This window comes from Chanodichthys erythropterus, chromosome 12, assembly GCF_024489055.1.
Source record: "Chanodichthys erythropterus isolate Z2021 chromosome 12, ASM2448905v1, whole genome shotgun sequence".
Classification (NCBI taxonomy): domain Eukaryota; kingdom Metazoa; phylum Chordata; class Actinopteri; order Cypriniformes; family Xenocyprididae; genus Chanodichthys; species Chanodichthys erythropterus.
Window position 1 is genome coordinate 38,655,572 of NC_090232.1, and position 25,134 is coordinate 38,680,705.

Genomic DNA, 25,134 nt, shown 5'->3' on the forward strand with positions numbered 1-25,134 from the left:
CAGAGGTATGCACTTGATTATCAGTAGTCTCCTAACAAAAACTCAGCAAGCAGCTCATTTGCTTTCAATAGAAGATTGGTGTTTGTTCAGATCTCATTGTCCTAAATGACCCCTTGTCTTCCTGTCTATTATTATCAAAATTGTCACAGACAAAAGTTAAAATGTAAAATCTCTCATCTACTCGCTCTCATGTTGTTCCAAACCTTACTCAAGGGAGATGTTACTAATATGTTCACGCTCATCATTTCCATGCAGTGTAAGTGAATTGGGGAAAGTGAACATTGTTCTTTTTGGACAAAATTAAAATATGAGGTGGAATTAAGGATTTTTAAGTTAATGTAGTTTTGGACTTTTTAAATGATACTTTCGTAGTGTTTCACAGCCTTTGATCACTATATGCTTTCATTGTATAAAAAAACTCATATTTTGGTATTATTTATATACTACTTTAGTATTTGTATTTTAAATTAGCTTTTATTTTTACATTTTCAGTTTTCATTTTAGTAATTTTGATTACTAAATATGCTTTCGTAATTTTTTTTCTTCAATATTTCAATTTAGCTTTAATTTATTTTAGTTTAAGAATGATTTCAGTACCACAACTTCAGCTTACTTTATTTCCATTACCAATGCAGCATTTCTATTTTTGGTTTAAGTTTTACACATTCAAATTTTATATTTAAGATATTTATATTTTATTCTATTTAAAGGGGTGGTTGATTGTGATTTCACTTTAACTTTAGTTAGTGTATAATGTTGCTGTTTGAGCATAAACAATGTCTGCAAAGTTACAACACTCAAAGTTCAATGCAAAGAGAGAGATTTTCTTTTAAAGAATTCTCTGTTTAAGGACTACAACAAACGCCTGGTAGGAACTACAACTAGCATCACTAACCCCAAAATTTACATAAACCCTGCCCCCGAGAACACACATTACTTCACATACGATAGTCAACTCAACACTGGATTTGCACAAAAGATTATCATGACGGCACATGCTAGTTGATAAGTAGAATAAACTCCACAGCAACTACATACATTTATTCATTAACCATTCAGAAATGTCCAGTTTCATTCTAAAAGTTGTAACTTCTTCCTGGGTCTCTCCATCAGTGTCCGACTCCGGTTTGAACAATGTAAGGCTGAACACCGTTACTGACAATCATCATTTTGGCTGCGTGAGATTCTCCAGCTTTGTTGTTGTTGAGTATCCGAAGGGCGAGCTGTTAAAGCTCCACCCTCTTTTGGAAAGCAGGCTGGGAGCAGCAGCTCATTCGCATTTAAAGGGACACACACAAAAACGGCGTGTTTTTGCTCACACCCAAATTAGGGCAAATTTGACAAGCCAGAATAAATGATCAGTGGGGTATTTTGAGCTGAAACTTCACAGACACATTCTGGGGACACCAGAGACTTGTATTACATCTTGTAAAAGGGACATTTTTGGTCCCCTTTAATCTTTATTTCAATTAACAAAAAACATTATTTTACCAATAACTTAAATGGTAGAAGTCTTCAAAATGTTTCCTTTTGAGTTCCACAAAAAAGGAAGTGTTTACTTTTTGGGTGAACTATTCTTTTAAGTATTTTGAACTCCATATTTCCTGCAGTATTGTAGGTGATTGGGTTAAGGGCTGTAGTACAATGGTTAACCGTATCTGTTGGCTCTATACTCAGTCTTGGCTTGCGTTTAATTCTTGGCAGTGACAGCATGAGGCTTCTGGTTCCTTAGTGTTCCAAATGCCCTACTGTTACCACAGTGACTATTGTCTCTGGAGGTTATGAAGAACCACTCGTGTGTGTTCCAGAATCCTTTGCTCCTCTTGTCTCAGGCTCTCCACCACACACAGTTGTTCCAGGCGAGACAGGTTTGCACCCTGTTTGAGCTGTGATAGCTGTACAAATGGAAAGACTTAGGCTGTAAGTGGTTTCATATCTTTAATTAGACACAGGCAACATTAAGAATGAATAGATTTTAATTAGACTCACCCTCTCTAGAGCTTTGACATTGCCATCAGTGAGGTTATTGCAAAGCTTAAGGGCAGACTGAATGCACCACTCCTCCCTATCCTGGCTCACTGCTGCCCCCAAGAGGACACTCTTCCAACTAGTACTGCAGACAACAGCATTAAGTCAGTTTTGAATGTATTCAAATAATTGCTATGAAATAAAATATATGGGAGTAAAAGCAATAACAATGACAAGACTGTGGCATGTATTTTGCATTACCACACAGTCAAATGTCCACTCTTGCAAATAAAATGTTTAGGATGACAAATACTCACTATTGCTCAGGTTTCAAGGATAGCAGTCTCAGTGCAGTCATCAGTCGCCAGGAAGGGCCATCCATCCCAAACGTCAAGTTTCTGTCGAAGAGTGAGAGCAAATGGAACTTGATTTGCTGTCCTATACCAGTACTGTACTGTAAGAACGGGCCACTTTCATGAACACATTAACGACACAACAGAATACAGAATTTATAAGAACTGCTTAATGTCCCCAAGATCATGAATTTAAGTCAGAGTTTGAAATTAGCACTCTTCAAGAACTGCAATATTACATGGTTATACATCAAACTGTAGGAACAATAATGTGACCTTTTTATGCTGAAAGTGATTCAATATTAAATCAAAGAAATCTACAAGAAAACACATCGTACAACTTCCAGAACTACTTATTACGACATATTTCTTGCAAGCTATCCAAAAAAAAAAAAAAAAAGGTATAGGTTAGTTGTCACAGAGTGAGAAAGGTTGACATGAAGCACAGTAAATCTCGAACCTCCGGAGAATCACCCGTTTAAAAACAACACAGCACAGAGGAGAGTCTGCTGGCAAAAAGAGAATGTGACAGAGCTCAAGATAATGTTGATTCTTGTTTTATTACGAGCTCTGTCACATTCTCTTTTTGCCAGCAGACTCTCCTCTGTGCTGTGTTGTTTTTAAACGGGTGATTCTCCGGAGGTTCGAGATTTACTGTGCTTCATGTCAACCTTTCTCACTCTATGTGACAACTAACCTATACCTTTTTTTTTTTTTTTTTTTTGGATAGCTTGCAACATTATCTTGTCTATTTGGAGCAGATTAGTAAGGTATTTTATTGAACAGATAAACTGCCATATGTAGCTCTCTAACAGAGTTCATTGTAAAGCATTATCTGTTGTGAAGGGTCATTTCATTATGGTTGTTGTATCGCTGTGCTGGAATTTATTTTAAAGGAAGTACCGTCTCTATTAATGGATATAGCTACAGTAACATCTTCAGCTAGTCAGCTAGAGATCCTTTCCATCTAAACTGGTTATATCTCCTAAGCCTAGTAGTGAATGTTTTATGAGCAATAGGATAACCATATTCATCCGCAGAGCTGAAGCACAACCAAAACAATGTTCTTCCGCAAAATGCATGCAGTTTTGTTTTTTAACCGCTAGAGGGCCAAGAGTTACATAGTAGTGTACCTTTAAAAACAGTTGTGCTGCTTAATAATTTTGTGGAAACCATGATACCCAAAAATTTAAAATATGAATGTTATTGACACAATATATCTGTTACTTACCTTAAAAAATTATTGTCCTTTAGGTAGAGTAGTTTTTGTGTTAGCTGTTTGTCTCTTTCATCTAGACACAATTTTAGTGTTCCTACAATAACAACAAATAGTGATCGATACAGCTCCAGAAAATGTAATATTTCAGCATGCATGTTCCTTACCTAAATCAACATATACTACACTGTGGGGGTTGCCAGGGGCAACAAAACCATATTCCAAAAGCAGTCTGTGATTATCATGAGGGCCGTAATTGATGAATGCTTGCTGGAACTTCTTACAGCTTTGGACACTTCTAACCTCGTAGCAGTGAGTTTCTTTGTTGAAGCCAGCTTCAACCTGCACAACAGGGAAAGTTCGTTTACGTATAGCCTTTACTTATAACCATGCAAATGTTTTGTAAGAAATTACACTATCATTCAAAAGTTTGGGTTCAGTAAGATTTTTAAAAAAGAAAATAATATTGCATAAAATTGATCAAAAGTGAAAGTATAAACATTCAAAATGTTTCAAAAACAGATTTTTAATTTCAAATAAATGCTGTTCTTTTGAACTTTATATTTATCAAAGAAATCTGAAAGAAATGTATCACAGTTTCCACAAAAATATTAAGCAGCACAACTGTTTTCAACATTAATAATAATAATAATAATAGGAAATGTTTCTTGAGCAGCAAATCAGCATTTCAGAATGATTTCTGAAGGATCATGTGACACTGAAGACTGGAGTAATGATGCTGAAAATTCAGCTTTACCATCACAGGAATAAATTACATTTGAAAACATATTAAAATAGAAAACACTCATTTAAAAAGTATTTTTGATCAATAAAATGCTGCCTTGGTGAGCATAAGGAACTTATTTCAAAATCTTACTGACCCCAAACGTTTGAAAAGTAGTGCATTTCGGTTAGATGCTCTTACTTGGACATTAGGACAGTGGTTCAGCAGGTCAAGGTACGGTGCAAGTGCATAAACATCCTTCTCCCTGGAGAGATAGTTGCTCTGATCATGTTCCATATACACCGTACGAGTGTTAACACTACACCAAGCCCACCGCAGGGCATCCTGGGTAAACAACTCCTCTGTGGGCTGGGTAAAAAGTGGCTGGAGGGAGTGAAAAAACATCAGCGAAGAGCAGCAGAGTTCCTGAAACTGTTCTTTCTGCTCCGTAGCTTTTTTCTGGAGACTCCCAGGCAAAAGGCCAATCATGTCATTGGAGAAGTACACAGGGCACGTGTAGGTCTTTGGGAGGATATCAATGTAGGGACTCCACTCTGATGCATCTCCACGATGTCTCTCAGCAATGAGGAAACAACAAAGAGCCAGAAGAGGAGATATGGGAGGATGCCATCTATAGTTAGAAAGAGAGAGGGAAACCAAATTCACTTTAATCAGACCCCATGGTCCATTTCAAACATCTTAGAGCACAACATTCTTAAATCTCATATATAAAATATTTGGGTGCATAGAAAATCTTAATCTTGGCTACATATAATTATTAACTAATATATATAATTATATAATAAAACATATTATAATAAAATATATATTTTTGGTTTTGGGGTGAAAAAACGATCAGTCCAAAAATACCTTTTTATATGGTCACCCATGTAACTCTTCAGAACTGTGCTGGTTGTCAGCAAGCATTTCTCAGGTAAGGAAATCACCATGTCTTTGGCCTGAAAAAGTGACAAATATATTTTCAATGTGGTTTCAGATATTTGAATCCAATTAATAACATTTCTTATTATCATCAATGCTGAAAACAGTTTTTACTGCTTAAAGGGATAGTTCACCCAAAAGTGAAATTTCTGTCATCATTTACTCACCCGTAGATTGTTCCAAACCGCTATAAATTTCTTTGTTCTGTTGAAAAACAAAGGAAGATATTTTGAAGAAAGTTTGTAACCAGGCCGCTTTGGGCCACCATTGACTACCATAGTATATTTTTTCCTACTATGGAAGTTGCCTGGTTACAAACTTTCTTCAAAATATCTTCTTTTTTTGCATTTAGCAGTACAAAGAAATGTATACAGGTTTGGAATAACCTGAGGCTGAGTAAATGATGGCAGAATTTTCATTTTTTTCCCTTTAATATTTTTATGATACTTTCTTTTTTTTTTCTTCAGGATTCTTTGATGAATAGAAAGTTCCAAAGAACAGCATTTATATCAAATAGAAATCTTTTGTAACATTATACATGTCTTTACTGTCACTTTTTAATTTAAAAGAATCTTAAAAATAAATAAATAAATTATATATAATCATAACTTTTGAGCTGCAGTGTATGCATGTTAAAATTACCTTGATAGTCTGAGTTGCCATAAGCCCCCTTCCAGTGCCTGAGGAAAAAGTGTATAAGTTAGTAACATAATCACTATATAAGTGTGAAAACTATCTACAATGGTTACTTACCATGGAAGTCGACAGGGATGAGAGACTGTGAGGCGAATCCTCTCTCTTTCAGCCATCTCCTCAAAAGAACAAACTGTGCTTCGTGAGTCAGAGTTACTACAGGAGCAAAATACACTTATTCAAACAAACATTTCACACTATACTACAAAGTTACAATGTATCAGCATAGAAACAAAATACCTTTGGAGACGCGCGACTCGTGTTTTTTCCGTCTTTTTTCCCTCGCTCTTCTCCCAGCACGGCAGCCAGATTTATTCATCTTAAAGTGTCCACATAACAGGGCTACCTGAAGCTTGTATCGGGAGTAATGTCATTCTAAACCGCAGTTAGAAACAAAACAGACATCCACATGGTCAAAAACACAGCCGGATCACGTGCTTAGGTCTTTGTTTCGTCATTGACTTAGTTTGAACCAATCAGAGTATGGATAGAAAATTATTTAAAATATTAACGTTGTAAAAAAAGATGTAAAGCTCATAATCATGGCTCTGTCGACAAGTAAGTCTTGGTGCACATGACATAGATATCGAACTGTGATGCTTTATGCAAGCGTATTCCTCTGCGCATGCGCAGTAAGTACATACGCAGACTACAAACTGGCAAGAATAAAACTTGAACAGGTACGTGTTTTGTTGTAATCATGCATACGTTTTCCAAAGCCATTTAATTTCGTTATTTTATTTATTAGGCTGCTGTTCATGTTATTGCACAGGATATGCTCTTATTTTCACTTTCTTTTCCACTGCAGACAATGAGCAACAGCAAAGTAGCTCTGGTCACTGGTGCAAATAAAGGCATCGGGTTCGCAATAGTGCGGGCAATGTGCAAAGAGTACGCCGGGGACGTGTACCTGACAGCCCGGGATGTCGCTCGAGGAACCGCAGCGGTGGACAGTCTGAAGAAGGAGGGGCTGACACCGCTTTTCCATCAGCTGGACATTAATGACCCCAACAGCGTCCGCACCGCACGAGACTTCTTCAAAGAGAAGTACGGGGGCCTGGACGTGCTCATCAACAACGCTGGGATCGCCTTCAAAAGTAACTAAATCCATTGCTCGACAAACCCTCTGGTATTCCTCACATAATGGCGTCACGCTTGTGTGAAGACAATTGCGTAAAAGTCAGAATTGTGATATAAAAAAGTGGCAGTTACCTTTTTATTGTATTATTTCGTGACAAAATTTCGAGGGAAAAAAAAAACAAAAACTATTGCGAGATATAAACTGGCAGTTGCGAGGGGGAAAAAGCAAAATTGTGAGTGTTGGGGAAAGTTACTTTTATTGCGTTACTCCCTAAAAAGTAACTAATTGTATTACTTAGTTACTTTTCGTGGAAAGTAATGTTACGTTTCTTTTGCGTTACTTTTTCTCACCTGGGTTGGGCTTGCTTGTTTGTTTGATTTTTAATAACAAATAAACAAAATAATGAATAAGTCTTTGTCTGGATTGCAGAAGAATAGGATACAGGAGAAGAATGTTCCACAATCTTATTTTAGCAATAAAAATAATGTAATGTGATGTTTATTCTTTGCTCCTTTTTTGCTTATTAGTATGCTTTAAAGTCTAAAGGGAAGACAGAATGAAATGAGATTAAATACATAAAGAATATTTGTGCAATTTAACATTTAATTACTCTAGGTTTGCGTAATATTTGCATTTCATTTTGAGGAATACTGAATATGTTTTTGTGCAAGTGAGATGAACAAACGCTCACATTTAGTCTAGAACAATAACCACCTTTGCACTTCTGCTGCCTTCACATGCTATCAGAAATTTGATCATTCCCTCATTCCCTGAAGTCATGATTACGAGCTCATTGCATTCAAGTTTTGAAATGGGAGGGCGTTCATGTGCAATTTTTACCTAGGAAACGCGTTACCATAATTCTGAGAGCACGTGAAGGCAGCATTACTCAACATTCTCTCAACATGGGCACAGGAGAGCTGTCAGTCAATACATGCGAAAACAAAGTAACTTGCGTTACTTATTTGAAAAAGTAACTCAGATGTTTTGTTGTAAATTTAAAAGTAATGCATTACTTTACTTGTTACTTGAAAAAAGTAATCTGATTACGTAACTCGCGTTACTTGTAATGTGTTACCCCCAACACTGGATATATAAGAAAAAAGTCAGAATTGTGAGGGGAAAAAAGATGCAATTAGCTTCATTTTTTATTTCGTGGATTGTGGAAACAAGCTTCCATAGTAGACGGTAGCCCCAAAACATTCTCTGTATTTATCCCATTCATTACCTAGGGTGGGCATTTTTGACCCTAAAGACAGATTTTTTTGTGTTCATATTCGGTTGTTAAGTCTGACGTCACACGGCAGCGCTTCCGGGTCCTAACGCTTTATCTCATACCACAAGAAAACAACAAATGGTGCTAATATACACACACTATGTGGTGTAATACTACAAAAAATTATAATCATAACCTTTATCTCCATACCAAAATTCCAAATGGCCAGACAATGATTCATCTTTTATAATTCGTTAAAATATTAATGTCTGTGATGCTGTGAGCACGGAGACTGTTGTGTAGACTGTAAGTATTTAAAAACTTTTAAAGTTTTTAAAATGATTGATGTTTAATATGACTAAATAGTGCTCATAAACGGCCGTCGATGGCATTCTCAAATGAAATGAGTCGAGACTTGGACCCGGAAGCGGCGTTCCTTACGTCACGACTTAACAAGCGGATAGTCTGCGCCACTAAAGTCAGCAAGTATTATACCATACCATTAAAAATGTAAAATGTTTTAGTCTAAAATGACCAAAGACCACCAGGGGGTAAACATTCTGTCATAATTCACCTTTCGTGTTATGTGTAAAGAAAACAATGTTTGATTTCTTCATAACAGTGGCAGACACAACTCCCTTTGGGATCCAAGCAGATGTGACATTGAAGACCAATTTCTTTGCTACTAGAGATATGTGCAATGTGTTCTTGCCCATTATCAAACCAGGAGGTAAGTCATAACAGTTACGCCTTGTAGAACCTGCTTGTCGGGTTGTTTTTGTCTTATTGTCTTATTTCTTTCTAGGTCGGATGGTGAATGTCTCAAGCGTAATGGGCTCGATAGCTTTAAGCCGCTGCAGTCCAGAACTCCAGGCCCGTTTCCGAAGCGATGACATCACAGAGGAAGAACTGGTTGGTCTGATGGAGCGATTCGTCCGTGATGCTCAGGAAGGGGTCCATTCAGAACAAGGCTGGCCCAGCACTGCATATGGGGTCTCCAAAACCGGCCTCACCACCCTGACTAGAATCCTAGCCCGAAATCTGATGAAAGAGAGGCCTGGAGATGAGATCCTGTGCAATGCCTGCTGTCCAGGATGGGTCAGGACTGACATGGCTGGACCAAATGCTACCAAATCTCCAGATGAGGGCGCCATCACTCCAGTGTACTTGGCATTGCTGCCTGCCGGGGCCAAAGAGCCCCATGGGCAGTTTGTTTCAGAGAAGCAAGTGCAGCCCTGGTGAGAGCGAGAAAGAGAAATGTTACTATGTGCATTGTATAATTTCTTATCATTGTAAATATAACACAAAAAGCTTTAACATTTGATCAAAGCTTTACTGAATAGCCAAAAAAAACATTTAAAATACAATTTTGTTCAAATACATGGCTGCAACCACATGAAAATCATCATCTGGAACCTGCAGTTTGTTAAAGTTAACAGACTAAAATGTTGTGCTCAAATATCAATATTGCAGGATTTATGTAGTTTTAAGATTAAGATCAATAGTTTAGAACTCCAGCTTGTGTATGTGTTCGATATATAATGATGCAAAATGCACAAATACAATGTTAACTACATCAACTGATCCTTAATTAAAAAACTCAGTGGACTGTAACCTGTCATCTTATGTTGTACACATGAATAAAACTGATAATTCATTAATCTGGAAAACTTTGAATTACAAAAATAAAATTCCTCTCACCCAGTTGTATGGCTTCGTCTTGAAATGCATGGAAAAAAGTAGTGGTTTGGAAGAGAATATCCAAAATCTTCGCTATGTAGATTACAGTATATACATAGACATTTAAAGCTCCTGCTTAAATAATAGTCGCTTTCCAAGACATAAATAAAGATGTGTCCGGTTACACATTCATACCAGCATTTATTGCTCATAACAATATGTGAAGAACTCCTTTAGAAGTCTCAGCGGACACATAGCTGGAGTGTGAGAGCAGAGTGTGCACTATATCTGGACACACACAGCAAAAGCTCCACAGTTAGTTTACAAACCCTTCTCTGAAGCTTTCTTCAATATCTAACATAGATCGTCCTGCAAAAATGGCCACCAGAAAACGTGGCATTCCTCTGAGCACAGTAAGTAACATGCATTTATCAATTTTCTTGTAGTTTATTATGATCCACTGTGACTTCACTGTTACTTCTACTTCTTGTTTTTCTGTTATTTCTTGAATTCAAAAAGGTGAAAGAATGCAGTCATTTTGACCTTTTTTGTTTGCTTTTAAGTGCTGTTTTAAGAAGCATTTTATGCTTCTTTTTCTTTATCAACACCCTATTTTCTTTATGTAGATCAGTCCAAAATTTCTTCACGCTAATTCCACAAGCCACACCTGGCCATTCAGCGCTATAGCTGAGCTGATTGGTGAGTTCTCTAGTCTAAATCACTCTTTTGTCTACTTGATAAAACAGAGACAACATGTTGAAATTGTGGGTTTGCTATTAAGACTTTTATGGTATTATGGTAGTGGTATATAAAACAGTTCTTCAGTGCTGCCAACTATTTTCAATGGAAAAAGTCTGCTCAAATGAAAGGGTTAGTTCACCCAAAAATGAAAATTCTGTCATTAATTCATCACTTTCATGTCAGACTTTTCGTTAGACCACATCTTTTTGATGAAATCTGAGAGAATATCTGTCACTCCATTGACAGCCTACGCAACTACCACTTTGAATGCACCATAAAAGTAATCCATGTGACTCCAGTGGTTTAACCTAAATTTTATGTAGCTACATAAGTGCGCAAAAAACCTAAATTACCACTTTATTTACAAAATATTCGTCTCCAAAGCACGTTCAGAAAAGCATGCGTGTTGTGTTGACGCGAGAGCAGACCTTATACTTGAATGTGCGTTGGAGATTAACATTTTGTAAATAAAGTGGTAAATTGTTTTTTTTTTTGTGCAAACTTCATAAAATTGAGGTTTAACCACTGGAGTCACTTGGATTACTTTAATGATGTCTTTACTAGTACCTTTCTAGGGCTTGAAAGTGAAAGTTACGTAGGCTGTCAATGGAGGGACAGAAAGCTCTCAGATTTCATCAAAAAGATCTTCATTTGTGGTCCCATGATGAACGAAACTTTTGCGGGTTTGGAACGACATGAAGGTGAGTAATTAAAGGGTTAGTTCACCCAAAAATGAAAATTCTGTCATTTATTACTCACCCTCATGCCGTTCCACACCTGTAAGATTTTTGCTAATCTTCGGAACACAAATTAAGATATTTTAGTTGAAATCCGATGGCTCCGTGAGGCCTGCATAGGGAGCAATGACATTTCCTCTCTCAAGATCCATAAAGGTACTAAAAACATATTTAAATCAGTTCATGTGAGTACAGTGGTTCAATATTAATATTATAAAGCAATGAGAATATTTTTGGTGCGCCAAAAAAACAAAATAACGACTTATTTAGTGATGGCCGATTTCAAAACACTGCTTCATGAAGCTTCAGAGCATTATGATTCTTCTGTGTTGAATCATGATTCAGATCGTGCGTCAAACGTGGTATCAAACCGCCAAACTGCTGAAATCACGTGACTTTGGCGCTCCAAACCGCTGATTCGACACGTTGATTCATTATGCTCCGATTCTTCCTGAAGCAGTGTTGTGAAATCGGCCATCACTTTATAAGTCAGGTGAGTAATAAATGACAGAATTTTCTTTTTTTGATGAACTAACCCTTTTAGTCGCTAAATGTCGTCATACGCCAAATGTTGACACTTTATCTATTTTCTCACCTAATACGTGTTCACATACTTGATTATATTATTAATATATAGCCGAATGTCTAATAAAGCTGTTCTCATTTACGTATTTTCTGTTAGATATCAGAACAAAGTGACTGACTACAAGTTAACCAGGAGTCCAAAAAGTAGCAAGATTTGTTGCTAGTCGCTTTTTTGAAGAGAGAGAGAGAGAAAGTCAAAGGGGTGTGAAAAGTCGGAAATCTAGCGCTAAATCTCGCTGCATTAGGTGTTCAAGTTTTGGTTGAATATTATTTTGTTTGTGCCTTTACCGAAAAGTGACTTGTGTTGCAGATAATGCTTATGACCCAGATGTTCGTGCCAGACAGATCTGGATAGACTGGACACGTATCAGAGGACTAGACTGCCTCTCTTTTATGGATAATGGAGAGGGTTTGACCAGAGCCAGACTGCATAAGATGCTCAGGTACAAAGTACTACAGCATGTCTGTTCAGTCACTTAATTTAATTTATTATTCATTTTAAGTACAGCAGTTGAAAAGTGTGTGAAATGGACTTGTAATTACTGGTTGTTATAATTGCAAGAGAATCAAGTACTCTTAGTCACTTAATTCAGGGGATTCACAGTGGTCTTATGTCATTAGCACTAAAAGCCTATAACATTGAGCGCTAGGGCCCACTGCCAGAACAATTAAGAACACCTAATTGGTGTCTTGTAATCACTATACTCATCATGCCTGGAGTTGTGAATGAATGAAGCTGTAAACTTTTGACCAGGTCATCTATTAAGTAATGATCGGTTGTGTGAAATATATATAGGCTACTGTTCAAAAAGATTTTTCTAATGTTTTTGAAAGAAGGCTGCATTTATTTGATCAAAAATACAGTAAATATAGTAATTTTATGAAATGTTATTACAATTTAAAGTAACTGTTTTCTATTTGAATATATTTTAAAATGTAATTTATTGCTGTGATGGCAACGCTGAATTTTCAGCATCATTACTGTCACACAATATTCTAATATGCTGATTTGGTGCTGTTGAAAACAGCGAGCATTGTGATTTTTCGAAGTAAGATGTGTTGTTGATCCAGGAACAACATTCTTTGTCCTAACCCTATCCCTATCCCTACCCCTAAACCTAACTCTACCCATAAGTTATTCCTAAAATCAGAGGGAAATGATAGATAACACTGATGCAGAAGCACCTAACCCTGGATGTAAGCCTAAATTTGACATAAAATGTAAACTTCCAATCAAATCTTAATGGTTGATTGGAATGTTGTTCCAGGATTAACAAAGGTGTTGATCTGTGAACATGTTGTACTTGGTGAAATCACATTCACAGAAAAAAGCTGCGTTCCATAATATTTTTGTGGAAAACATAACACTTTTTTTCATGATTCTTTGATGACAAGAAAGCTTAAAAACATAATTTATTTGAGAGTTTGAATGCTTGTGTATATAATGCATATTAACACATTTTCCTGATGTTTTTAAGCTTTGGTTTCAGCGAGAAGAAAGCAGTGAAATTTCACATTCCAGTCGGTGTTTACGGCAATGGTTTTAAATCAGGGTCCATGCGACTGGGAAAAGATGCCATTGTTTTCACTAAGACCAGAGACACCATGAGTGTGGGACTCCTGTCCCAGTCTTACCTCGAGGCCATCGGAGCTCAGCGAGTCTTGGTGCCCATGATCACGTTTAGACGCGATGGACATAACCAGTACTATTCTTCAGCTTTTCTTCCAGTTTTATTACAGATAGTTCAAAGATTCCATTTTTCTTTTAATTTCAATTTGTGGAGATTTATTTCAATAGTCCACATTCTACATGTCAGCTTATTCTACTAACCTGAACCATAAAACCTAACCCTATTCTAACAGTCTACTAATACTCTAATGAGAGTTAATTGACATGTAGTTGCAAAGTATAGTTAGTTAGTAGAATGTCTAAATTGGGCCATCGAAATAAAGTGTAACCCAATTTGTACATAATGTGCATGTATTTCCTAAGCTTTGACATACACTGAACTCTTGTCATCTGACCCTTGATCTCACCAGCATGGAGGATGGAGCCAGTCTGAGAGCGATCCTCACACACTCTCTCTTCAGCTCAGAGAGAGAGCTGTTCGCAGAGCTCCGCGCCATCAACGCTGCTGGACAGACAGGAACACGCATCATCATCTGGAATCTTCGCACGTAAGCTCCGCCCCTCTTACTGGATACATGTTGGGATGGGTGAGTAAATAGATGGCTGGGGGTGATGATCTGAAGTACACTATCATTCAAAAGTTTGGGGTCAATATGATTTCAAACTTTCTCTTCATCAAAGAATCCTGAAATATTGTCACATGGTTTTCACAAAAATATTAAGCAGCACAACTGTTTTTGACATTGATAATAATAAGAAATGATCAATTATCATGCACCAAATCATCATATTAGATTGATTTCTGAAGGATCATGTGACACTGAAGACTGGAGTAATGATGCTGAAAATTCAGCTTTACTATTACAGGAATAAATTACTTTTTAAAATAAAATATTAAAATTAGTGCTGTCAAATCGGTTAATCCCAATTAATCGCATCTAATATAAAAGTTTGTGTTTACATAATATATGTGTGTGTACATATATAAATATGTGTGTATATGTATAGCATGTAAATAACACTGTACAAAAGGATTTTGAGAAATATCACTCTTTACACACACACACACACACACATTATACATATATTATATATATATACACACACATACATATACATACATACATATATATATATATATATATATATATATATATATATATATATATATATATATATATATATATATATATATATATATATATATATATATATATATATATATATATATATATATATATATATATATATATATATATATATATATATATATATATATATATATACATACACATACATATATATATACACATATATATATATACACACACATATATATATATATATATATATATATATATATATATATATATATATATATATACATATAAATATATATACACATACATATATATATACACATATATTTATATATATATATATATATATATATATTAATTACAAATATTTTTGCTAGATATGATTAATCGATTTGACATAATTAAAACAGAAAACGGTTTAAATTGCAATAATATTTCACAATATTACCGTCTTTACTGTATTTTTGCTCAAATAAATGCAGCCTTGGTGGGCATAAGAGACTTTTTTCAAAAACATTTTAAAAAATCTTACCGACCTCAAACTTTTGAACACTATTGTTACAAATTGTGTTTTTCAGGACCACAAATGGCGACACTGAATTTGACTTTGACACTGATAAATATGACATTCTGATCAGGGCGACCATCAGCGAGAGGAGCAACAGTGGTCTCGTCATGACTCCAGAAAGTGAATACTCATTACGGGTGAGCATAGCACATCTCACAAGAATGAGGCATGCAATTATATTAATAGTAATAATTTACATCATCTTGTCTATGTTTCAATGAAAAGAGGTGAGTATGTCAGTTGAAGGGAGGGGGTGAAAATAAGACTGATTAGTTGGTTTATGTGCGAGATTGATTCTTTTTAGGTGCGAGATTGATTATGTTTTTGTAATGTAGGCATACTGTAGCATCTTATACCTGAAGCCTCGCATGCAAATCATTATTCGAGGGCAAAGAGTGAAGAGCCAGCTGATATCCAAGAGTCTGGCTCATATTGCGCAGGACAACTACAGGCCGTCATTCCTTGTATCCTTACAAAATATATTGTTTTTTGGCGTGCACATACATATAACCTCGTCACAGCATTTCTTAACTCGGTGCTCAGAACAAGCGTGTACGCATCACTTTCGGATACAACACCAAAAGCAAAGAGCATTATGGGATTATGATGTACCATAAGAACAGGCTAATAAAGCCTTACGTGAAAGTGAGCTGCCAATGTAAGGTAACCAGAAATTATTGCATGTTTCTTCTGCTTCCTTTACCCATCAATTCAATACTAAAAGCTGTGGTTTGCTTTTATAACAGGCCGAAAGAAAAGGTGTGGGTGTTATTGGTGTTATAGAGTGCAATTTCCTTCAGCCCACTCACAACAAACAAGACTTTGATGACACCGATAAATACAGGTGCGCTGAACAAACGCTGTTTATCACTCTACCGGTATTTACCCCAAATTATGCCCTTGGGTTACTTTGATGGAAAGGCTCTATTTCCTCTACAATATACAGGAAGATCATGCACAACCTCAGCATAAAGCTGGAGGACTATTGGAACGAAATCCGCTACAAACGAAAGAAAGAGGATCCAAATTGCACAGTTGCAATAGAGGATGTGTTGTGAGTACTGCAGTCAATAACCTGTCAACAAAAAAATCACAGGGTTTAAAGGACACTTCTAGCTAATTTAAAGAAATAGTTATAAAACCCAAATATGAAACCTCTGTCATTATTTACTCACTCTTATGCTTTTCCAAACCCCAATGACTTTCCTTCTTCCGAGGAGCATAAAAGCAGTGTTACTGTTAGCTGAAACCATTAAAATAGTTTTCAGTAACTGAAATAAAGCTGAAATAAAATAGCATGTAAATAACAGTGTACAAAAGGATTTTGAGAAATGTCACTCTTTACATCTCACCATATAAGTGGGCTATAAGACTCATGCTCTAAATTCCAAATCTTCTAAAGGCATCCGATACCTTTTGGATAGAGACAGGCTTAAATTGAAGTCACTGTTCACTGAACGTTGTGATATCCACGTTAGCTATACCTGGCTGATTTGAAGTAATTAACTGATTTGTGGATAAATCATTATGATCATATCATTAAATATCTCATTCATTAAATATGTTGGTCTGTTTGTATGGTTTTAAGTCTTTTATGTTGTTTTTGTGTACTCTGTGAAGCTTAAACGCTCCAGTCCCCATACACTGTAAAACACGTTCTTCAAAACTTTTCATTTTGTGCTCCTTGGATAACAAAGTCTTGCTTCTGGAATGACCTGAGGGTGAGTAAATGACAGAATATTCATTTTTAGGTGAACTATCCCTTTAATATTTCATGGTCTTTCCTGTGTCCTCTTCTGCAAGGAAAGTTCCAGATCAAGTCTGGGTGCAGTGTGACAGCTGCCTGAAGTGGAGGAGACTTCCAGATGGCATCACTGAGCTGCCAGATAAATGGTTTTGCAGCATGAACTACGACCCACAGTTCAGGTGACAGCAACATAATAGTTGTGCCATGATATCATGAGTAAAAATGGAAAGAGGGATTCAGAGGGATATGGTATATGTGGGAGAAGATGTACAGTATGAAGGTTAAAGGAACCCAAAGGAAGCCAAATATTTAAGTTCAGCTGATTGGGAGAAATAACTGCCATTCCTTCTAGATAATTGGATTCGGCTTTTTAGTTGTATCCCACAGGATTTTAATTATGCTTAACTAATAACTCCTTGCTGTATTTATCAATATGCTTATTGTTAGTTTTTACTCTGAACTCCACACAGGAACTGCTTGGTTGAGGAAGAACTAGAGGATGAGGAGGAAGATCAGAAGTCGTACCCTAAACCCTTTAAACGCCAGTAAGTTATGGTGCATTCAAGTCATATTGGAAAGATCATATTTACCAGTTGAACGCACATGGATGTCACCAAAAAATTCATAATTTCCAATAGGGGACTTGTGATTTTTTTAGAGCTTGTGAGTTTCCGAGTTGGGGGTGTATCAGTGAGAAATATGGCGGAATCAATGGATGCAATGTCTCTAGTTGTGGCAAATTTTCATAAATTAATTAAAACGTAAAAAAGCAAAACCCACTTGATACTCATTCTTTGTTCTTCACTTTCTAGAGGTAGAGTTTAAAAACATGTAGTTAATTAAAAGGTACACTTCTTCTGACTGATTTCGAAAGTTGTCCCAAATGCCAGACACACTATACACCAGGGGTGTCCAAACTCGGTCCTGGAGGGCCATCGTTCTGCGGAGTTTAGCTCCAACTTGCCAAAACACACCTGCCGGAAAGTATCTAGTATGCCTAATTAGACCTTGATTAGCTGGTTCAGGTGTATTTAATTGGGGTTCGCGCTAAACTCTGCAGGACAGTGGCCCTCCAGGACCGAGTTTGAACACCCCTGCTATACACTTTGCACTTATACACTGTGTACTTAAGCACTAATGTATTCAGCTGTGAAGTGTGTGAATTTTTAGAAGGTTATTCCACATCAGAGTCTTATAGCCCCTTCCCCTCCATTATGTAATTTAAGATGTGACAGTCGAGTGCATGAAGTGTCCAACATTACACACTTCATTTTTCAGATAATTAAGTGCATCATCCAGGTATTTAAAGTGCACATTTTCTATTTGGAATGTTCAATGTAAACACACTACTTGCACTATTTATACTATAAACGTCATAGAATAGTGCACAAGTACGCAAATTGGGACACACTTATAAACTCTCCTGACGTCATAATTATGAATTCCCAACTCGTAAATACAAACTTCTTAGGAGGACTTGAACGCACCATTATACTGTCAATATTGCAGATTGTTTCTTGACATTAATACGAATACCAGAACTGTTATGATATTTGGCATATTCTGGATTTATTCAGGAGGAGAAATACAAAGACTGAGTTTGAGGAGAATGTTCCAGAGGTAAGAACATTTACAACCTTATCGGCAGGTTTACGCAGTTCAGGATAGATATTATGATACTCTAAAAAGTGTTAAATCTCAGATGCCAATTCAAACTGATTACTGTCCTTTCAGAGCACACAGACTCAAGACAGACCAGGGTTGTTATCAAGCAATCAGGCACCCAGACATCCACCAGCCTCTGTTTTGTCTGGTAAAGATGCAATGCCACATAAAAGCCCTACTAAAATAGCTTTGAACCGCCTTACCATCTAGTTTGAGAGGCTCTGATGTGGCTTTTAGTTGTGATAACGAATTGCCTCATTAGAGCCCCCTTACACTTTGGCTTTTCATGACAATGTAGTCTGTTTTCACTAGATTTACAAATTTTGAGCATGTGATAGTGTTTTCTGCAATCTGTGTGAATACCTGTTTGCTGCCACTGTGCCTCATTAACAAACTTGCGTATATCCATCTTATCACTGCATTTAATAAGGGTGCGTTCACACTTTTCATGTTTGGTTCGATTAAAACGAACCCTGGTGCGATTGCTCGGTTAGTGCGGTTCATTTGAACATATGTGAACGCTGCCATCCGAACCCTGGTGCGCACCAAACAAGCGGACCGAGACCGCTGAAAAGATGGCATCACAGGCATCAGACGCGCGTCTCCATGCAGCAGATCATTTGTGTGTGTGACGGATGGATTCCCGCCGCTGTTTTGACTACTTTACACATTTAAAAGCTCTTCACGAGTTCCCAGCTGGTCAAAATACCATCATATGTAGGCTACGCACCGCTAGGCACACACAACGAGTGCATTTACCTCAACAAACAGCATTGTTTTGGATGTTCGGTAAGTTCCGTCGCAAAATAGGCAATACGTCATAGAATCCGACCATTCACGTTGTGAATGTATCCCTATGCCTGAAGGTTCGGTATCTTCTGGTTCGGTGATAAAATTGCCAATCTGAACGCTAACCGGACCAGGACTAAATGTTTTTTATTTTTCTTATTTGGTCCGGACCAAATGAACCAAACGCACCGAACTACAAGTGTGACGCACCCTAAGTTACATTTTATGATGAGTGACACAACAGTGTTCACCACTGTTCAAAAATTTTGGTTCAGTATGATTTAAAAGAATTCTTCTACCAAGGCTAGTAAATACAGTAAAAACGGTAACATTGTGAATTATTATTACAGTTTAAAATACATTTTCTATTTGTTTTTATTATATTTTTAAAATGTAATTTATTCCTCTGATAGCAAAGCTGAATTTTCAGCATCATTACTCCAGTCTTCAGTGTCACATGATCCATCAAAAATGATTCTAAAATTCTCTTTAAAAAACAAACAAACATTTAACATTTTGCTTTTAAAGGTATAGACTCAGCCTGCGTCTCAATGTGCATACTATCCATCCTAAATAGTATGTAACACTAGTAATATTCAATACTATTTAGGGCGGATAGGGTGGATAGTATGCACATTGGGATGCAGGGTCAATTTTTCTTTCCAAAATGGCACATCATCATCTACTCACCATGTCATGTGATGTTATTCCAAACATGTATGACTTTCTTTCCCTTTCAGAACACAAAAGAATGTTTCATGTTTTGAACTTGTCCATACATGTTCTAGTCAACAACATTAAACTACATAGACTTTCATTGTATGAAAGAAACCACCACAGAGACATTTTTATCAAAATATCTTCTTTTGTGTCCCACAAGAATAAATGCATACATGTTTGGAACAAAATGAAGGTTAGACAGAATTTTATTTTTATTTTTTTGGTCAAATATGACTAGTATTCATTTGATCTTTAGGACTGTCTTTAGCTGAGAGGTCCCCTTTGCCCATCATTAACCTGACCGCTGTCGCCAGCTCTCTGAGAAGGTAGGAATAATACAACTTCACACATATTCAACATCGGTTGCACTTTTTTTACATGCACGTGTACTTACAGCCTCCTTACATGAGGTAAGGCTTAGGGGTTGGTACAGGGTCAGTACCTATGGTTACTACCGAGTTTTTGTAATTACTAGAAGAAGTACGTGGTATGTACATGCAGACCAAGATTGTAAAATAAAGTGCTACCCTTATTTTATATAGTAAACATGTTTAATTTTATTTTTTATATTTACAGAGCAAAACAGACGTTTTTTACCATAGAACAACAGACACCATCCTCTCTTGTCCCCCCTCTCACCGCACCACAAGAGCACTCCTCACAGACTCACTACTGGCCTGCTTTGAATAAGGAGAGAAAGATTCTCACTCAATCTGAATCTGACACACTCGTGAACAAAGCTGAGAGTGAAATGACGGAGGGATTTGAGTCGCATCAGGGGCCCGCTGCTGCAGAAGAGACATGTGAAAGAGATGCGTCATCTGGGACAGGGAGGGGATACAGCCCAGCTGTGGAAGAGATAACTGAATTGCCCTTGAAAAATGAGAAGAAAGGAGTAGAGCATCATGAAGGTCATGTTGATGATGAAGAAGAGGAGGAGGAAGAGGAATGGAACTTGATAGAGGTGCAACAGTGGCAGGATGAGCTAATGGAGCTGATGCATGAGACAGCGGAGGAGAGAGACCTGTGCCGACAGGAACTGGAAGTGCTTAGAGAGCACAGCGCCGCCCTGGAGGACGAAAGGAACAAGCTCATCAGCAGGGTAAGAGGCAGAGCTGATTGATTGTTAGGATGATGTTTCTTATTATAAGTTATGGAAACACCTTACAATAAGGTCTCATTTGTTATTATTAGTTAATGCAGTGGTTAACATGAACTACCTATGCTGCAAAAGAATACCACCTATTTCAACATAAAATCTTAAGTTCAGATGCTGACTTAAATTTGTAAGTATAATCAAATTGGCTTTAAATTATATTAAACTGACTTAAAGTTAAATCTGGTATAACTCGTATAAAAGTTGAAATTGCTTAAAATAATTTCATGAGGTAATGTAAAAACATACTAATCATAATTTTTTTACAATTAGCAATATATTATTATTACAGAATTCATTAACTTTTAACTGTTAGTTCATAAAATACAATTGTCATTGTTTGTTCATGTTAAAGCTGAAGTTCGTAACTTTTGCTCTAGTGGTTAATAAACAGAACTGCATGCTTCTTGTGGAAGAACATTGTAGCCGGAGCTACTTCTCTTTGTTTATTTCTATGATGAGTTACGCAGGTACTGGGCTACTCCGCGGTGGTTCCAACAGACCGGTCTAAAATAGTCCAAATATAAACACTTATTATAAGTGTACCATAATGATTCAGGATAAGACAAAAACATGGTTTGGAAAATGGATTCATGTTGTACATTCTCATTCTATAATTTTTTATAAATTTTGAACACAAAATAAGTTACAGACAGTGGCTTTAACTAATGCATTAACTAAAGTTAACAACTGAAATCTTATAAGGTAAGCTATTAAAATAAAGCTATTTTCTATTATCCAAAAAGGTTACAAATGGGTAAAATAAATAAATATCATGTAGAGACTTGTTGGGCCCTATCTTACACCTGGTGCAATGCAGCGCCAGGCACGACGCAAGTGTTTTTCAAGTGCAATTTGTGCACCCATGGCTATTTTGAGGCAACTGAAATGCAACTGAGCCATTGCCCAACTGTAACCTAGTCTAAAGTCAATGGTGCAATATATACAGGTGCTGGTCATATAATTAGAATATTAGAATAAGTTGATTTATTTCACTAATTCCACTCAAAAAGTGAAACTTGTATATTATATTCATTCATTACACACAGACTGATATATTTCAATGTTTATTTCTTTTAATTTTGATGATTATAACTGACAACTAAGGAAAATCCCAAATCTCAGAAAATTAGAATATTGTGAAAAGGTTCAATATTGAAGACACCTGGTGCCACACTCTAATCATCTAATTAACTCAAAACACCTGCAAAGGCCTTTAAATGGTCTCTCAGTCTAGTTCTGTAGGCTACACAATCATGGGGAAGACTGCTGACTTGACAGTTGTCCAAAAGACAACCATTGACACCTTGCACAAGGAGGGCAAGACACAAAAGGTCATTGCAAAAGAGGCTGGCTGTTCACAGAGTTCTGTGTCCAAGCACATAAATAGAAAGGCGAAGGGAAGGAAAAGATGTGGTAGAAAAAAAGTGTACAAGCAATAGGGATAACCGCACCCTGGAGAGGATTGTGAAACAAAACCCATTCAAAAATGTGGGGGAGATTCACAAAGAGTGGACTGCAGCTGGAGTCAGTGCTTCAAGAACCACTACGCACAGACGTATGCAAGACATGGGTTTCAGCTGTCGCATTTCTTGTGTCAAGGCAATCTTGAGTAACAGACAGCGTCAGAAGCGTCTCGCTTGGGCTAAAGACAAAAAGGACTGGACTGCTGCTGAGTGGTCCAAAGTTATTTTCTCTGATGAAAGTAAATTTTGCATTTCCTTTGGAAATCAGGGACCCAGAGTCTGGAGGAAGAGAGGAGTGGCAAACAATCCACGTTGCTTGAGGTCCAGTGTAAAGTTTCCTCAGTCAGTGATGGTTTGGGGTGCCATGTCATCTGCTGGTGTTGGTCCACTGTGTTTTCTGAGGTCCAAGGTCAACACAGACGTATACCAGGAAGTTTTAGAGCACTTCATGCTTCCTGCTGCTGACCAACTTTATGGAGATGCAGATTTCATTTTCCAACAGGACCTGGCACCTGCACACAGTGCCAAAGCTAGCAGTACCTGGTTTAAGGACCATGGTATCCCTGTTCTTAATAGGCCAGCAAACTCGCCTGACCTTAACCCCATAGATTTTCTTGTGTATTGTGAAGAGGAAGATGCGATATGCCAGACCCAACAATGCAGAAGAGCTGAAGGCCACTATCAGAGCAACCTGGTCTCTCATAACACCTGAGCAGTGCCACAGACTGATCGACTCCATGCCACGCCGCATTGCTGCAGTAATTCAAGCAAAAGGAGCCCCAACTAAGTATTGAGTGCTGAACATGCTCATACTTTTCAGTTGGCCAAGATTTCTAAAAATCCTTTCTTTGTATTGGTCTTAAGTAATATTCTAATTTTCTGAGATACTGAATTTGGGATTTTCCTTAGCTGTCAGTTATAATCATCAAAATTAAAAGAAATAAACATTTGAAATATATCACTCTGTGCGTAATGAATGAATATAATATACAAGTTTCACTTTTTGAATGGAATTAGTGAAATAAATCAACTTTTTGATGATATTCTAATTATATGACCAGCACCTGTATGTATATATATATATATTTTTTTTCTGAATTAAAAAAAAAATCTTTATATCTAAAGAGCATGTTAGTAATATGCACCTATAGGCGCGCATACACTTTGCTTATTACACACACACAGGGATGCACAGCAGCACACAAACATGTCAAATATTAAAAATAAAAGGATCACAATGTGAAAGATTATTATGTGCATGAAGATAAAAATGCTTTTTTTTTTTTACTTCAGTTGTCAAGGCAATATTTAAAAAAGTTTAAGTTTGTCTTTTGGAACTAATTCTATTTATGCATGTTTTTCCTAAATGTCTTGAATTTTCCATGTGCCGTGTCTAGCTGGAGAGGGTAGAGGAGGAGAAGACCAGCCTTTCTGCCCTGTGTGATCAGCTGAAGAGTCAACTGTCGGAGCTCAGGGAACAGAGCCAGAGAGGAAAGGAAGAGAAAGACGACAGCTCCAAACTGAGGACACTGCGTCTAAATCTGAGCCGTCTGCTGGTGTCTTTCATTCCTTCTCTTCATCTTGAGCATGTGGACTACAACAGTGATATCATAGATACGATCCTCATCCAGGTTCTAGAACACATCACATGAAAGAGTCTCTCTGATATTCAGAATGTCAGGTTTGATTCTTATTGAAAATGGAAATCACTAATTTGTACAGTATATACACCTAGAATTTCTTGTGTTGGCATGAAATTTGATTATATTGTTGTAACTGGGTGAAATTTCACATATACTTCATGTACTGCATATACTGTCATATATTTAAATGTATGAGATACATTTATATCAAAGTACAGGAGGAGACTATGGAAGCCCATTTGTGCCAAATAAGAAAATTTTTTTTTTGTAAATCTTATGACAAAAAAGTCAAAATGATGACATAAAAAGTTGATATTATGACATTAAATGTTAAAATTATGAAACAAATTCAAAATTATGACATACTAGTTTATAATTGTGGTAAAAAGTTGAAATTATGACAAAACGTCAATTGACAGTCATCATTTCTGCTTTTTATCTCATCATTTTGACTTAGTAATGAAATTTTTTCTTTTCTTATGTGGCGTAAATGGGCTTCTAGATCACTAGAAGACAGAAGAAAATTGTTCAGGAGAAATCAAAAGGGCAGCTTTGCCTATTTTTTTACTAGCATTTGCTAGGCTAACCTGAAAAAAGCTAGTTAATCCAAATGCAAAGGAGTTTATCAGTGTGATTTAAGCCAAAGAAACCAAATTTTTGAAATGTTTTGGACATTTCTGTCTTTCCTCAATCAAGTACATAGGAGCTGGACTT

At 36.7% G+C, this 25,134-nt stretch overlaps 3 protein-coding genes across 3 annotated transcripts; 2 read left to right on the forward strand and 1 right to left on the reverse strand.

The window, feature by feature from the left end:
• Positions 1-618: 618 nt before the first annotated feature.
• setd4 (SET domain containing 4) lies at positions 619-6,922 on the reverse strand. Its single transcript, XM_067402879.1, has 11 exons — positions 6,807-6,922; positions 6,137-6,271; positions 5,957-6,052; positions 5,846-5,883; positions 5,132-5,220; positions 4,463-4,892; positions 3,705-3,879; positions 3,553-3,634; positions 2,286-2,366; positions 1,990-2,113; positions 619-1,895 (listed from the first exon to the last, which is right to left on the reverse strand). Exons 2-11 carry the CDS (start codon positions 6,213-6,215, stop codon positions 1,764-1,766), a joined length of 1,326 nt encoding a protein of 441 aa, XP_067258980.1. The 5' UTR covers positions 6,216-6,271; positions 6,807-6,922; the 3' UTR covers positions 619-1,763.
• Positions 6,287-9,891, forward strand: cbr1 (carbonyl reductase 1). The gene is made up of 4 exons (XM_067402880.1): positions 6,287-6,576; positions 6,705-6,993; positions 8,816-8,923; positions 8,999-9,891. Exons 1-4 carry the CDS (start codon positions 6,493-6,495, stop codon positions 9,433-9,435), a joined length of 918 nt encoding a protein of 305 aa, XP_067258981.1. The 5' UTR covers positions 6,287-6,492; the 3' UTR covers positions 9,436-9,891.
• A 266-nt stretch (positions 9,892-10,157) lies between these two features.
• On the forward strand, positions 10,158-24,429 carry morc3b (MORC family CW-type zinc finger 3b). The gene is made up of 17 exons (XM_067404306.1): positions 10,158-10,286; positions 10,500-10,572; positions 12,247-12,379; positions 13,415-13,639; positions 13,977-14,114; positions 15,245-15,371; positions 15,570-15,698; positions 15,778-15,897; positions 15,981-16,078; positions 16,181-16,288; positions 17,038-17,160; positions 17,452-17,526; positions 18,559-18,601; positions 18,716-18,794; positions 20,412-20,481; positions 20,732-21,257; positions 24,175-24,429. The coding sequence occupies exons 1-17, from the start codon at positions 10,251-10,253 to the stop codon at positions 24,427-24,429; spliced, it is 2,358 nt and encodes a 785-aa protein (XP_067260407.1). The 5' UTR covers positions 10,158-10,250.
• The last annotated feature ends 705 nt before the right edge of the window (positions 24,430-25,134 follow it).

Bases quoted from the DNA above. Each gene is read 5' to 3' on its own strand.
- setd4 (XM_067402879.1), bottom strand. From the start codon at position 6,215: ATGAATAAATCTGGCTGCCGTGCTGGGAGAAGAGCGAGGGAAAAAAGA. The intron at 5,884-5,956 runs GTAAGTAACCAT...CTTTTTCCTCAG, and splicing joins CATCCCTGTCGACTTCCATG to GCACTGGAAGGGGGCTTATG. The intron at 4,893-5,131 runs GTATTTTTGGAC...TTCTAACTATAG, and splicing joins ATGGGTGACCATATAAAAAG to ATGGCATCCTCCCATATCTC.
- cbr1 (XM_067402880.1), top strand. From the start codon at position 6,493: ATGCTTTATGCAAGCGTATTCCTCTGCGCATGCGCAGTAAGTACATAC. The intron at 6,994-8,815 runs GTAACTAAATCC...TCTTCATAACAG, and splicing joins CGCTGGGATCGCCTTCAAAA to TGGCAGACACAACTCCCTTT. The intron at 8,924-8,998 runs GTAAGTCATAAC...ATTTCTTTCTAG, and splicing joins GCCCATTATCAAACCAGGAG to GTCGGATGGTGAATGTCTCA.
- morc3b (XM_067404306.1), top strand. From the start codon at position 10,251: ATGGCCACCAGAAAACGTGGCATTCCTCTGAGCACA. The intron at 14,115-15,244 runs GTAAGCTCCGCC...TGTGTTTTTCAG, and splicing joins ATCATCTGGAATCTTCGCAC to GACCACAAATGGCGACACTG. The intron at 20,482-20,731 runs GTAGGAATAATA...TTATATTTACAG, and splicing joins GTCGCCAGCTCTCTGAGAAG to AGCAAAACAGACGTTTTTTA.